Raw genomic sequence first — 16,750 nt, forward strand, 5'->3', positions numbered from 1 at the left:
TCCAGAATTTCTGCTACTTTCTTCACGGCTTTAATTTCTGCTTGAAATTCGTTGCAGTAATCGGGCAGCCTGTAGGATCTTCTTATTTTTGGATCGACGCAGTAAGGGCTCCCGTTATGCTAATCATGTAGTTTTATAGTATACGTACTTTTTGTGTGGCTGTCCACCAAACAAGAACTCCATAGTAACGTATTGGTTTCACAATTGCCGTAAATAACCAATGAGAGAGTTTATGTGATAGGCCTCACGTGCATCCTAGTCCGTATTCTACTTTTATGGGATGCCATAAACTTTCACCTAGGACAATTTTTGGACCCGCAGTTTTTCGACTCAAGAAAACATACTATTTAAATCGGTTCCTGCATTAAACAGAACCCTAAGTGACAGTTCCCAAGTCAAGTCAAGCCCATGCTCAGTATGAGCAACGGACGCTTAAGTTTCCATCGCTTAAAAATGCTCAATGTAATTTGGCGAATTTCACGATTCCAGTGAAAGAAACTACATTTTTGATTAGTTTTTTTTTTGGCACATTTTAGTGATGAACAAATGAAAGAACAATTAATGAGAAAATAAATTAGATAACATAATCAGCTGTTTTTGAACGTACATTCTGCTAAAATTACGATTCTGAAGCTCTTGCCCATTGTGAATTCTTATAAGTGAAAAATCTTTATATTCTTCCATTTCCATACCTACCTGCCAAATTATAGCTGACAGGGAGAACGGCATCGCGAATGGCCAGAGAATGTTGTTGTTGTTGTTATAGGAGTGCTTCGCCCCATTCAATAGGTGCTACCGATCACAAATTGTCATCAGTGTCCTCTAACGGGAGTCCAAGGAAACTTGCTGTTTCAACAGGGGTGGACCATAATGAGAGGGGTGTTAGAGGCGTTGTTTCCACAATACAGTTCAAGAGATGGTTGGGGTCATGTGGGGACACATTACAAACAGGACATATGTTTTGTATGTCTTGGTTGATTCTGGATAGGTAAGAGTTTAACATGTTACAGTATCCAGATCGAAGTTGAACTGGAGTGACGCTCGTTTTCCTAGGGAGAGTGCGTTCCTCCTCTGCTAGTATTGGATATTGTTCTTTGAGTACAGGATTCACCGGGCAATTCCTGGCATAGAGGTCCGACGCCTGTTTGTGGATGTCACTGAGGACCTGCTTGTGTTTTTAGCTTCATATGGCTGTGTTCACAGGTGCCGTATTTCCTCATAATGCTTACGGAATGACTCCTTAAACACCTGGGCGTGTAGGCTTATCAATCAGATGTCTGTTGGGATGCCCAGGTTTCTGGGTATTCAACAGAAACAGTTTGGTTAGCATTTCATTTCTCTCCCTAATGGGGATTATTCTCGCCTCATTATGTAGATGGTGTTATGGGGACATAAGAAGGCAACCAGTGGCGGTTCTGAGGGCGGTATTTTGGCAGGCCTGTATCTTCTTGCAGTGAGTAGTCTTTAGGCTTGGCGACCATATCGGGGACGCGTAGCATGTAATCGGCTGGCCAATTGATTTGTAAGTGGTAATGAGCGTTTCTGTATCTTTACCCCAAGTACTGCCAGCAAGAGAATTGAGGATTTTATTGCGGCTCTAGATTTTCGGTACAGTCGCGGCTGCATGCTCACCAAAATGTAGGTCCTGATCGAACGTCACACCCATGATTTTGGGGTGTAAGAGAGTCGGTAGCGTAGTGCCATTGACGTGGATGTTCAAAATGGTCGACATTTGGGACGTCCATGTTGTAGATAAGGTCGCAGATGATTTAGTCGGTGATAGTATCAGGTTTCGCGAGGCGAAAAAACTGGAGATATCAGGGAGATAGCCGTTTATTATGTTGCAAGGCTCATCGATCTGTGGGCCTGGGGCTGTGGCCATTATTGTGAAGGCATCGGCGTAGGAAACGATAGTGACTCTTTCTAGTGGCGAAGGTAGCTTTGATATGTAGCAGTTAAACAGAAGTGGGGATAGGACACCACTCTGTGGCACCCCTTGTTTAATTCTTCTTTGTTTGGATGTTGCGTTCCTGAATTTCACCGACCAGACAGATAATTTGCGGTCCACCTTTTAAGACTTGGGGAAGGGTATACCCTTCCAGGTCTTGCAGTAACGTGACATGGCTGATCGTATCAACAGCTTTTGACAAGTCTAACGCAACGAGAAGTGACCTATGGTGGGGTTTTGATTTAAACCGCAATTTATCTGAGTACTAACAAATAGGATAAATTATAATAAGAGACGTCAATCTGGTACTCGTAGTCATTTGCTCGATGTTTTCTATCAGGTAGTCGCTGGTTTTTTTTTGGGCGAGATGTGCATACAATTTCTTCTATACATTTTCGTGGGGTATTTGTGTTTATTTATCCGACTGTATTTAATTAATTAATTCTCTTTCCAAAAATCACAGTTGCATAAGGTACCTACACCGCATTGATAAATGGGAGACATGTAAAACATTCGGCATACATTTTTTTATTTCCAACGAGTTACTCGCCACTCGTAGCAAACTGGTTGCTCTAATTATAATTTATCCTCTTTGGTACTAATGGCATATAGCGCGGTGGTTGTGCTATGTAGTTTTCTGAAGACGTGCTGATGATTGGTGGCCAGAGAATGGAAGAAAGGTTTGTTTTTTGCTCGCGGTTATTAAATTGAAGTGCCATGAATTGTCCTTTTGTGTTTCAAATCAAATTTTCTCCTCAAAGTGTGTACAGAAAATCAGGCTACATATTGATATTTATTTACAAAATCTAGTTAATTATGAACATATGAGCAGCCAATTAACCAAACATTTTAAAATATGTAAATAATGCAACATATATACATACCAGGCGTCTACAAAAATGTTCGAAACTTTATCAGAATGTCAAATTCCAAAAACGATTTCCAACCAGAGCAATAGGCACCAATATTGCCCATAAAAGAAAAAAGTTTGACTTGTTATTGTTGACTTTTTCAATTATTTTGTACCAAATTTTTTCCCAATAAAACAATGAAAAACCAGCGGAAAGACTCATGCACATTTTTATACTCAGCTGGGAAGAGCTCACAGAGTATATTAATTTTGTTCGCATAACGGTACCCCGTAACGGCATAAACTAATTGAGATAGATGTAGAATTCTATATATCAAAATGATCTGGACGAAAAAAGAAGTTCATTTAGCCATGTCCGTCCGTCCGTCCGTCCGTAAACACGATAACTTGAGTAAATTTTGAGTTATCTTAATGAAATTTGGTATGTAAGTTTCTGGGCACTCATCTCAGATCGCTATTTAAAATGAACGAAATCGGACTATAACCACGCCCAATTTTTCGATATCGAAAATTTCGAAAAACCGAAAAAGTGCGATAATTCCTTACCAAAGACAGATAAAGCGATGAAACTTGGTAGGTTTGTTGATCGTATGGCGCAGAATAGAAAATTAGTAAAATTGTAAAATTTTGGACAATCGGCGTGGCACCGCCCACTTTTAAGAGAAGGTAATTTAAAAGTTTTGCAAGCTGTAATTTAGCAGCTGAGTATGTAATGTTCGGTTACACCCGAAATTAGTCTTCCTTATTTGTTTTGGTTTATTTATTTCACAAGCATGTTGATTGTCTTTACATATTTGTCCACAAAATTTTCAAATTAAAAATAAAATTATTATTTGTCAGAAAAAATAAAGAAAAAACGGCCAAATGTCAAAAAACCTACCAAAAAACAAACTGGCTCCTTTATTTTAAATGAACTAGGTTGTATTTTTTGTTTTTCGTAAATTTTTTGGAATATAGTAAAACACCAACGCTGAAACCGTATTAGGAGGTAGGGCGACAACAAATTGAAGAAAAAATACATATACAAAATACAAGAAAATAAAGACGTGTCATATAGGTAAACTTGTTTTCTTCTTGAAAATTTTCACTTTTAGGGCTGTTTTACACGAGTCGATTTTCTGAACGATTTTTCTACGTTCAATCAAATGCATAATGGCAGAGACACAATGAATTCCAGTAACATCACCACAATCACGCAAGATGTTGCGTTTGTAAATATGAAGGAACTTCAGACTTGGCAATTGAAGTTTATTTTGCTTTGTCCATTCACATACCTACAAAATTTTGCGAATCCCTGTTATAAACATTTTCACTGTACAAGAAATATACTTGCTGACATATTTTGTGTCCTATTCAAGTGTTTGGATGAGTTACCGCATTGCTTAAATAGAAATAGAGACAACCGCGATAATAAACAAAAGCGCTCTGACGATTCGCCTAACGCTTTGAATCTTAATCCTGCTCAGAACATTAATCTTCCGCAAGTGGAGCTCATAGACTTGGCTTCCCCTAATCCGCAAGCTGTGGTTCCATCCACTTCTGAGGCCGCGAAAAAAAATCTTAGAGCCTCACACTGTAACTTATTCATTTGTTGAATTGCGGTTTTTAACTGTGAACAAGTACGGAAGGCTAAGTTCGGTTGTAACCGAACATTACATACTCAGTTGAGAGCTATGGAGACAAAATAAGGGAAAATCACCATGTAGCAAAATGGAACTAGGGTAAGCCTGGAATGTGTTTGTATGATATGTGTATCAAATGGAAGGTATTAAAGAGTATTTTAGGAGGGAGTGGGCCATAGTTCTATAGGTGGCGCCATTTAAGGATATCGCCATAAAGGTGGACCAGGGCTGACTCTAGAATTTGTTTGTACGATATGGGTATCAAATGAAAGGTGTTAATGAGTATTTTAAAAGGGAGTGGGCCTTAGTTCTATAGGTGGATTCCTTTTCGAGGTGTCGCCATAAAGGTGGACCAGGGGTGACTCTAGAATGCGTTTGTACAATATGGGCATCAAACGAAAGGTGTTGATGAGTATTTTAAAAGGGAGTGGGCCTTCGTTCTATGGGTGGACGCCTTTTCGAGATATCGCAATAATGGTGGACCAGGGGTGAGACTAAAATTTTTTTGTACGATATGGGTATCAAATGAAAGGTGTTAATGAGTATTTTAAAAGTGAGTGGGCCTTAGTTCTATAGGTGGATTCCTTTTCGAAATATCGCCATAAAGGTGGACCAGGGGTGACTCTAGAATTTGTTTCTACGATATGGGTATCAAATGAAAGGTGTTAATGAGTATTTTAAAAGGGAGTGGGCCTTAGTTCTATTGGTGGACGCCTTTTCGAGATATCGCCATAAAGGTGGACCAGGGGTGACTCTTGAATTTGTTTCTACGATATGTGTATCAAACGAAAGGTGTTAATGAGTGTTTTAAAAGGAAGTGGGCCTTAGTTCTATAGGTGGACGACTTTTCGAGATATCTTTATAAAGGTGGACCAGGGTTGACTCTAGAATGCGTTTGTACAATATGGGTATCAAACGAAAGGTGATAATGAGTATTTTAAAACGGAGTTTTTGAAAAAAATTTTGGGTAGTGTATTTTTAAATAAAATTCTAACGTACAGCATTCTTCAAACAAATTTTGAAAGAATGCCCAACGAACTCTATCAATTCATGAAAAATTTAGTAGAAAATGAATTATTTCTCCCAAAACCAGTTGGCATTTACAAATTTATTATCACTACTAAGGTACTTTTCTACTACAATTTTCGTAAAAGCAACCCATCCAGATTTTTCAATTTGGGAGTGTCAAAGCTCTGTCATCACAAACCTCTAGCAATTGATTCATGCTCCCTGTGTACAGGACCGCACAAAAGCTTAACCATTCGTCTGCTTCCAAACTGCGGTGTCGGCTCAATTACTTTCTTGTCCGGAGCGTCTCCGTCCATTCACATACGATAACCTAGCCAGCGAGGCCTTCGAGTTTTTATTCGATGCACTATCGTCATATGTGTGTAAAGCTCATTCAGCTCATCATTATACCTCCCTCGATCCTCGCCGTCGGCATCACTGACAGGGCATAAATATTCAGGAGAACCTTTCTCTCGAACATTCCAAGAGTCATCTCATATTCTCTCGCCACCGGTCATGATTCCGAGCATACATCAGGACAGGTATGATGAGCGGCTTTTAGACCGTGATTTTTGTTCGTCGAAAGAGGACTTAATTATAAGCTTTTATTTACTTTCACTTTTGTTGTCTGTAATGGAATCTTGCAAGTTAAATTTGATACACTTCCCTGTGTCCGATTGAGCTGAAATTTTGCACACATGTATAACTCCGATGACAATGCAATATTACTTTGTTAGAATTCGATAAATTAATCGATAACACAGTTATCGGTAAAGATTTGTATTTACTTTGGCATAACAGCCTAAGTCCCATACAAACACGCCGGTACCTATCCGTGGATTTTGATATTTGGACGTGGTGAATCACGTGTCACGCGTGGTGAATCTCATCGCTTGCGAAAAGCGGAGACACAACCCTCTGTTGTATTTCTGTGTATAACCAACATAGCTGAATTTTTAAGGCTGTTTAACCCTGTAATCTTTTCTGTAATTTATTTTGCTTTTGGAAAAATTACCTATTTGAAAAAAGCTGGCTGAAAAATATTGGCATAACAGCTTAAGTTAAATCAAGAATGGAAAATCTTTGGAAAATTTGAGCAGATGTGGCAATTTCGCGCGTCCGTTGAACGAAATATTGACAATCTGCTGATCATCGCTAAGAAATTAGCGACATTCCATCAACTAAGCAGCACTTTAGCAATACTACTGTTATTATTTGGCCGCTCAAACACACAAATATTAATTGTGCATTAAATCTAAAATATACAAATACACCATAATAATTTACACGGCCAAAGCCATAATAATTCACACGGGTCATCAATTCTTTCTCTGATTCAAAATCTGAACTACCAGCGCTACCGTCAACAGCTCAGTGTCATCACTGCCAGTAGCGCCAATAACACCAAACTCGTGCCTGACACACAAAAGTCGTTTCACTCAATAGCGCAAGTAAAATGTACTACGAACTCACTACTAAGAAGCGTCAAAAATTCGCTTGGAGTAATTTCGTCAATGAGCTACCATTGAGCTGGCACCGCATTGGCGCTGGCGCCATGCAATTTACATCACTAAAATTGCGCGAATGCCCAGGCTCATGACTTCAATACTTATATTTACAATGCTTTAAACTTTAAATACACCTCTGAAGTTGCTGCGCATAAAATGTGTACTAATAAATTCCAATACGCATTATACGCAGATGTAACTGATATATGTGTTTTTGTTTCACCCCCTATACTTATATTTAAAGCTTTTATAAGAACAAGCTTCTGTTACTTGTTAATAAAACGAACTAAAAAGTAAAAAATAAAATTAAAGAAAAAAAAACTTTTTTAAAAATAAGCTTTTATTATTTTGGTTAATAAAATTAACTAAAAAGTAAACAATAAATTGACTCTAAAGAAATATAACACTTTATAAGTTCATTGTAAGCTTAAACGATAATTAGGCTTTTTCGTCTGCGACAAAAAAATTCTATATTGTACATAATTATATATTTTTAACATTAAAACTTTACACCTAAATTATTAAATCTTACAGTTTATATCACAGTCCTAATTGTTCTAATAAAAGCGTGTTACATTGCGATAGCAAGAAAAGGAGATCCTAAATGTTCTTAATTATACCATCAAAATTTAACACGTTTTTTATTAGAACAATTAGGACTGTGATATAAACTGTAAGATTTAATAATTTAGGTGTAAAGTTTTAATGTTAAAAATATATAATTATGTACAATATAGAATTTTTTTGTCGCAGACGAAAAAGCCTAATTATCGTTTAAGCTTACAATGAACTTATAAAGTGTTATATTTCTTTAGAGTCAATTTATTGTTTACTTTTTAGTTAATTTTATTAACCAAAATAATAAAAGCCAATTTTTAAAAATAGTTTTTTTTCTTTAATTTTATTTTTCAATTGACTACTCAGTCCAAAGCTGACATTTTTTTTCGCTGTTAATGTTGGTTCTCAAATAGACGAAATCTTTCACATTCTCAAATTTATATCCGTCAACAGTGACGTGGCTGCCAAGGCGCTAATGCGCCGATTCTTTCTTGGATCACAGCAAGTACTTCGTCTTGTCCTCATTTATAGCAAGACAAACTTTTTTTTCTTCTTTATCTAAACCCGAGAAGGCAGAACTCTAGCATTATGTTAAGAAAATCGCACAAAAGAAAGTCGCCTTGTCTGAAGCCTCGATTGTTTCTGAATGGGCCGGAGAGGCCCTTCTCAATCCTTACGGAGCTGGTGGTGTTGCTCAACGTCATTTGGCAGAGGCTTACTAACTTTGCAGAGAACTTAAATTCAGACATAGCAGCATACAAGCAGCTTATTTTCGCGCTGTCAAATGCTGCTTTGAAGTGGACGAAAAATTGGTGAGGTATAATAGATTTACCAGGTCTGAAGCTGGACTGATAAGGTCCAATCACTTTGTTGACAATGGGCTTCAGACTCGCACAGTATTCTAGATTGAACCTTTTATACGCCACATTAAGCAGAAGAGTGATACATATATATGTATGTGTCGTTATTTTTCTCGTAGTTTTTTTTTTGCAATTTTTCGCATAATGAAAATCTGGTCCGTGGTTGATTTACCAGGTTTGAAGATTCAACAATTTGGTCAACGGCGAGCTCCTAATCTTTCGCACAAATTGCTTCAGCGTTTTCCCCGTTTTGCCTCCGTCCAAAGGGGCATAGTAAGGAGTATCCAGACATGAGTTACCCCTGGAATTCACCCCGGGATTGCAACCTTTCGCCACATTCACGGTTAAATCAGATGCTCTTAATCTTCGCATGCACGCCCCTCTACGTGGCTTCTATGTACACGTTTTTTATATCACTGCATCTTCATCTAAGTATAAACCGCACTAACAGTCGATTGAAGCCGCTTTCAGTATTCAACGAATTATCCAGTTTTACTTTTTATAGTCCATTGTTTCGATCTCTTTAATTCAGTTTTGCAAATACGACATCCGTGGTGTGGTGGTAGCGTGCTCCGCCTACCACATTGAAGATCCCGGGCTCACGCCCAAGGCAAAGCAACATCAGAACTTTAGAAACAAGTTAAGCGGGGTCGCCCCTCGGCAGTGATTCGGCAAGTACTGCGAGTGTACTTCTGCCATGAAAAGCTTCTCAGCGAAAACTGTTCTGTCTTGCAGATGCCGTTCGGGGTCTCCATAAAAAATGTAGGTCCCGCCCCGCCAATTTGTAGGAAAAATGAAAATAAGCACGACGCAAATTGAAAGAGAAACTCGGCCTTAAATCTTTTCGGAGGCTATTGCGCCTAACATTCATTTATTTTTTTAAGTACGACAACGTGCTTCAACTCAAACAGTTAATAATTTTTCGTTATTAACATTAGAGAAAAATTACAAAGTTTACAAATGGCGTTACTAGGACATGTTTCTGAATTTCATTTCTTCATCAGCTAGCTTCTCGGGAGCCGAGTATTGAACTGGAAATATCCAACATTCATATTTTATACTAGTGTAAACGCAGATGCCCTTATTCACTCACCCATATGAATTTTTCTCTAATATCAATAACAAAAACAATTGTATAAAGGAATAAGAGCATGTCTCCGTAATTAAATACAGATGTAATAATATTGATATAGCACTACTTATAAAAGCACTGCTAAGCTCTTGAGAGCGCACCTATAAGTATTCCATAAATTAGGATTAACAACATGTAGAATTAGTTTGTACCTAATGGTGTATAAAGGAATATCAACAAAAAGGCAATACTTTGAGATCAATTGCAAAGCGAGCAGCGGGTATTCCTATGGCTGGGTGGATAAAAGCATCTGCCTTTACACTAGTATAAAGTATGAATGTTGGAGATTTCGGGTTCAATACTCAGCTCCCGAGAAGTTAGCAGAAGAAGAGAAATTCAGAAAAATTTGTAATTTTTCTCTAATATCAATAACAAAAAAAAACTGTTATCTTTCAACATTTAATAAATTTATAATTTTTTTCAAGGTTCGAATCGAGCTCAAGGCCAGAACAATAATTTTTTTCTAATGATAATTATTGTTATTTTTTATTTTTTCTAAATTTGAAAAATTGTATTTTGTTTTTGGAATAATAAGTAGAAAATTTTTCAGACAACCTGCCATAGCTGCGCAGATAGATCCATTTCGAAGGGTGCTAAGCCTTCATCATCAGTACGCTTTAGGCATGCTGCGCTAACCATTTAGCTATACAGCGGGTTTGTTTGACTGGCAAATTTGCTTAGAAAAATTTACATTAGAAAAAAATATTGTTCTGGCCTTGAGCTCGATTCGAACCTTGAATGATTTATCAATAGGCCGATAAAAACAAAAACAATTGTTAATAAACCATGAGCACTTGGGAATGTCAAACAAAGTAATTGACAATAAACAAAAATCCAGCATTATCAGTGATTTGCACCAGATGGCGCAACACTGTATAAATATAGTTGGTAAAAAGGAATAGAAGTAGCAAATTTGCCAGTCAAACAAACCATTATTATCATTAGGAAAAAAAAAATATTGTTCTGGCCTTGAGCTCGATTCGAACCTTGAATGATTTATCAATAGGCCGATAAAAACAAAAACAATTATAATTTTTTTAGTTAAGAATTCATACAATGTTTCCCTATAAAACAGGGACGGAAAATAATTATTATCATTTTTTTTCGGAGTCGAAAAGTCCTGGTAAAAAATTGTCCTAGGTGAAAATGTTTGAGTTCCCAGGTATCCCTATAGCAATATCATGTCGTATCATGCATCCTTTTTATTTTTTGAACTTTTTCCATAAGAGTCCACATATAAAAGTATAATCTGTATTTTTATTTTTTAAGTCCGATAGAACTAGTTAAACTCGGACTTTTAAAAATAAAAGTCCCGAAATAAAAGTTAAATCAAGACATTTATTTTTTAAGGCCGAAATAAAAGTCCCGCTTGATAACAAAGAAACGGCTTATCCGAATTAAAAAAATTTGGTACCAATCGATTCTCCTGGATTCCTAAAATTTAAAACCTTATGGACTTTTGAAAATTTCTGTTAATAATACTAGAAATTTATCATAAACAAACTAGATCGAAAATCTCGTAGTATAAATGGTGAACTTGCAGTGGATTTTTGCAATAAACTTCGTTCCAATACAACTATTATAGTGAAAATTGGTAAACCGCATTCTGCTATGATAGGAAAGCTTTCCAAAAAATGAAATGGTCGTAATCGGTCAATAGCCACGCCTCTTTCTGTATATAGAAATTTCCGCACAGAACATACAAAATTTGAGTAAAGAAGCCACGTTATTTAAATTTGGCACGTAAATTACTGACATTGCATGTAGTTGATCCACATAATTTTTTTGGACAATGGGCGTGGCACCAACTACTTTCCAAATAAGAGTTTTTGGACTTTCAAGTGCGATAACTCGTACATACTTTGAGCAATATTTTTGCAAATTGGTAAGCGAACTTCATATTTGTATTTGTACGTGCCGACGGAAAAAGTTTTAAAATCGAATTAAAGTCACACCCACTTGTATATAAAAATATCAAAACTGGCTACTTGAATTCATTGCTAAGTACGTGAATATGTCAGAGTTATTTCGGGACTATTGCGGGATCATTTGGGGATCCTTCCGGTATCATTCCTGGATGACTTTCGGGATCCCGTCAGGGTCATTTCGGGACTTTTTCGGGATCATTTGGGAATCCTTCCTGCATCATTTCAGGATAGTTTTCGGGATCCGTCCGGAATTCCGTGAGGATTATTTCGGGACTTTTTCGGGAGTACTCCGGAATCATTTATGGATGGTTTTCGGGATCGCGTCGGGTTTATTTCAGTATCATATGGGGTCTCTAAGGTTTTAAATTTTAGGAATCCAGGAGAATCGATTGGTACCAAATTTTTTTAATTCGGATAAGCCGTTTCTTTGTTATCAAGCGGGACTTTTATTTCGGCCTTAAAAAATAAAAGTCTTGATTTAACTTTTATTTCGGGACTTTTATTTTTAAAAGTCCAAGTTTAACTAGTTCTATCGGACTCAAAAAATAAAAATCCGAAAATAATTTTTATTTTGATCCAAATATATTTAAAGTCCAAAATTAATAGTTTTGCAAGGACTTATATTATAAAAGGAATAACAGTTTCAGCCCTTGCTATAAAACGTACTTTTTTCTTTCAAAATTACTGTAAATTTTTACAGCTCTGCAAGGTGGACTTTTTTGTCATGGTTGCATGCATTCAACGCTACTAGGTCTCATAGAGCCCCATAACATTACTGAGATGCCGCCAAATTCTACTGATGGAGCCAAATGCTACGTTGTAGCTTCGTGTTTGGCCCCCTTCAAAGAAATTGCCGTCCGCCTGATCTCCAATAGTTATTTTCGTTTCATCACTAAACATTACGTTATCTTAAACGCTTGGAGGTTTCTTAATATAAATAACCAAAATCAATATTTGAATACATTTTTTGTATATTTTTATAAAATATTTATAAGTTATTTACCATCACTTTTGTTAATTCGATCTATTAACTTTGTGCGTAAAGGCGTTTGGGAAGCTTAAATGTTAAAATTAATACTATCAATATAAATTTAACTGTACATATTCCTTACGCTTTAATTTTGTAGTAATTATCAAAATATGAATTACAGATAAACTGTTTACAATCGATGCTCTACGTCACACGCCATTGTCAAGGGGAGAAAAATTGTGACAAAGTTGAGCCATTTTCACACAGCGAGCGGCACACGAATACTTGCTGAGAAGATAGAGAATATATGTTAAATAAAATGGTTTAGTCATTTACCTGAGACTCTACTTATGCGGTACTCACTTAAACTACGGAATATGCCGCAAAATAAACTGTAAAAACAATTTCGTAGTTTAAAGCAAACATAAAATGAAAAGTAGATAACGAACGTATTCACATATCAATGTTAAAAGTTTTTTGGTTTGAAATTAATTTTAAGTTCTAGGACAGAGTCTTCCACTGTTGCTCTCCCGTATTACACGTTTGCATGTTCGTTGTATAGTGAGAAAACAAAATACCCGACTGGTGGAGCTCAATGCTCGCTTTTTCTTGGGGCATTCTCCCTCTTGCATTTCTCCAACGCTCTGAACGAAAGTGTTTTTAAAGTGAAACCGAATTGTTAGCAAAATGAGTAACGAATCAGCTGCAAGTGAGACCGCACCGCTTCGTTCGCCGGAGCATCCAACTAGTGTAAACGTGGCATCTTCGTTGTTGTTGGTAAAATCGCGTGACATAGAAAAACGATATCGGAATCCCAATCATAATTGCAACCAAAATAGCAGCAGCATTTTCAGCTGCAACAACGGCAGTGGGGACGCCATCCACAGTGACGACAGTGGTAACGCCAGCAACACAAACGCTTCAACAACAGCTACTGTGACAATCGCAAATTTAAATAACAACATTGATGTGCGGTTAGTTCATGATATAACAGAGGGGGAATCATCATCGTCAGAACATATTTCTAAAATAAACAAAATGGATCACAATAAACGCATGTTATATCGAGTAGCGTTTGATATATTTATATTGGCCTGCGGTAAGTACCCATATGTATATGAAAGTGTGCAAGTGCTTGTTTAATCAGTGGTTCGCTAATTGTTTGATTTAAAAATCGGTTTGACCTTGCATAAACCTTGCGGTTATGCGGTGATTTTGGAAAATGATTAGGTATGCATATACATATGTACATACCTAAAGATGTGCATACACAAAAACTGTGCTGTTTATATAAGGCTTATTTCGATAAATTTGAGACTTATTGTATGCCGAACTCTTGGTATTCTTTTCATTGGATCTTGTGCTGAGGAGAGCCGATTTTAAAGAGTTGTATCTCTCACCAACCCAAAGAGTTTAGGAAAGGAAGAAATCAACGACAACAACTCTGTGCAAGAAGAGGAATTGCAAAATTAAAAACAAAGTTAAGATACCTTTACATAAATATTAGTGAAAGTGTCTTATATCAGCCCATAAAAGCAGATTAAAGCTAAAATTCACCCCCGAAGATTATACGAAACCTTAACAAAATTTTAGTGCTGTATAATAGGCGGGAACCGTGAAAAAGTGACTGCCTCCGTCACATGAGCCAATCAAGATTTATTTTTTACAAAGGCTTTTCCCGCTAATAAGTGGAGGTATTAACAAATCAAGTATACAGTTCGGTAGGTATTGAATCGGTATTTTTAAGCCCCATAATTCTTCTAAATTGCTCTGGTTTGATCTCGCTACATCTCAATATTCAAAATAATTGCGTGGAATAGATTGAAGATAACGGCGTAAATATTGTACCCAAATGGTGCAATCTACCAAATTGATCGAAGCTAGTGAAACGTAATCCCAAGACCGCAAGACTATATGAATAAGATGAAAACGGATTCCCTAAACGTCTAGAATAGTCTAGCGGGTTGTAGACGTAGCAGGCTGATGACGATAAGCCTGTTTTTAATAGTCGGAGTGTCACAGCATCAATACGGAATGTACTTCACAACCTGGAAGACAGGGGGCCCCAATAGCGAGCAAGCACCTAACTCGAAAACTGCAAAGCAGAAAGAGGAGGGAAATGGAAGCCAACAGTAAAGAGGTGGACGGATGAAGTCGTTGATAGGCCAAATGGACGTTGCACCAGGATATAGACTCCGACAACAATCATAACACGGTAGAGGCAGGCGAAGTAGAAAGGTATTTCAAGAGCTTGAAGGGGCCAAACATTAAAGTGGAGGGGAGTTAACTTCTACTAACTCCTCGTGATCGCTATCTTGGCATGGTACTGGGCAAGAAGCCATGGCTTCCTTTTGAGGGAGACTTTCCTGGGCTGGAACGCCCGCGGATTATTACGCATCACATTGCGTGGTTATATACTCCAAATATGGGTACACCTGGGCTCTGCATTCCATGGCCCAATTGGGCCAACTTTCCGTATGCAAACGTACAATAACGGATATTTTTTGCCGACCCATTGTCTACACCTACCTAACAAGGCTAGGGTTCCCAGGTATATGGAGTCTACTGAAATCAATTATATGTAATCACAATTTTTTGCATAACTTCCGTATAAGGTCCTTTTTTCAGCACTGAAGTTAAAGTTGACTTGCCACTTTGGCCGCTGTTACTTTGGACTCAAACGGGTACGTCTTATTTTGGAACTGCCTCGAACAACAACCTGTTATTTTGTAACAAACAGAAACATATGCATATAAGAGTCTCAGCTCAGCATGTGACTCAAATGATCTAAATATAGATCCAGAATATTTATGCACTGGAGATTATTCTGCGATTAATCTCTTAAGATAGTAATACCGCATAACTTGTCTTCGTAGTTTTTATCTGCCTAATAGGTATTACAATGTTTATTTACCAGGTAAAATTTAACCACGAATTAGGTAAATTTTATTGGTCTGAGATCAGTCTTAGACTTAATCTCCCAATTCATTCATCGAGATGCTGTCAAATGCATCTCGAACATACACCAACGTTTATATCGGCTAGAGGACGTTCAGACAAACATTGTATTATCAAACAAAATGGCGCCTTATTCTCTAATCAAAAAAGTTCTATGTATGTGTCTAACTGAATTCTAATGTAATGATCGAATAGGCTTCGAATGTGAACTGAATTACTTAGTTCTCTAAAAAATAATTCGTGCATTCCAATCGAATGTGATGCAGAAAATAAAATTCAACATGCAAATGCAGCAACAAATTGATCAAGATAAATATCAGTATTAAAACCTTGCTGTTGCATTTGCATATTAAAATTTAATCTGGATTTGGATCACTGTCGATAACGGGTGTAACCGAACATTACATACTCAGCTGCCAAATTACAGCTTGCAAAACTTTTAAATTACCTTCTTTTAAAAGTGGGCGGTGCCACGCCCATTGTCCAAAATTTTACTAATACGGACGGACGGACATGGCTAAATGAATTTCTTTTTTCGCCCAGATCATTTTATATTAGACTGGGTCGATTTATTAAGCGATATCGAGCAACCGATTTTTCAGGAAAAAGAAGTTCCACTACGCATACCCAAATATATAATTTTCGAGCCTGCGAAATTTGAATTTTTTGACTTTTTTTCGACTTTGATTTTTAAGGTTTTTTCATGACCTACAAAGAAGTAGTTTTTAGTAGGTCATGAAAAAAACCTCAAAAATCAAAGTCGAAAAAAAGTCAAAGGGTATGCGTAGTGGTACTTTTTTTCCTGAGCCCAAATCCTATCGAAAAATCGATGGCGCGATATAGTTAACCGATATATCGTCCATACAAATCGACCCACCCTAATATGTATGCTTGTTTATGTCGTTTTGTGTAATGAGCTGTGAGTCAATTCACATTATATTGAAGCATGTATGTAAGTTAAAACTCGTTTTCTGTCAGTTATTGCTCTTCGAATTGTTCATTCAATAACCTGGTGAGCTGAATCATATACACGTACGTAGCTTTGCATAAATCCTGAATTGGCCACCACGAAATTTGCATAAAAACGGTAAACGCTACGATTGAACCAAGTCTGAAATACAAATATTTTATTTATATAGTTTTTTAAATACACCATGTTTACGACAATTTCAATATCCATATTTATCCTAAAACTATTGTAGCCGGCATACTTTGTCCTGTTCGAAAATTGGTTTGCATACATTCAAAACGTGAGCCTCGCTTTCCCCCTTCTCTCTCTATACCATTCTCGTATACTTTATCCAAAATGTTTCAATCCCATTGTTCCGAAAATAAAAAAATCCTTATAGATAAAAGGTTAACTGTAAGTCATACCATCGATTTTAAC

The 16,750-nt window shown here is 36.9% G+C and overlaps 1 protein-coding gene across 6 annotated transcripts in view; it reads left to right on the forward strand.

Annotated features, from left to right (window-relative positions):
* Positions 1-16,750, forward strand: part of LOC137244472 (putative phosphatidate phosphatase) — a 230,563-nt gene that overhangs the window by 10,159 nt on the left and 203,654 nt on the right. For all 6 annotated transcript variants that reach the window (XR_010951026.1, XR_010951027.1, XM_067773496.1 and 3 more), the window contains exon 2: positions 12,587-13,504. Coding sequence is in view for 4 of the 6 variants with exons in the window: in XM_067773496.1 (XP_067629597.1) it covers positions 13,093-13,504 (412 nt within the window). In the remaining 2 variants the exon portion in view is untranslated. The remainder of the gene's footprint in view (positions 1-12,586; positions 13,505-16,750) is intronic.

Source organism: Eurosta solidaginis, chromosome 3 (genome assembly GCF_040869045.1).
Source record: "Eurosta solidaginis isolate ZX-2024a chromosome 3, ASM4086904v1, whole genome shotgun sequence".
NCBI classification, from domain to species: domain Eukaryota; kingdom Metazoa; phylum Arthropoda; class Insecta; order Diptera; family Tephritidae; genus Eurosta; species Eurosta solidaginis.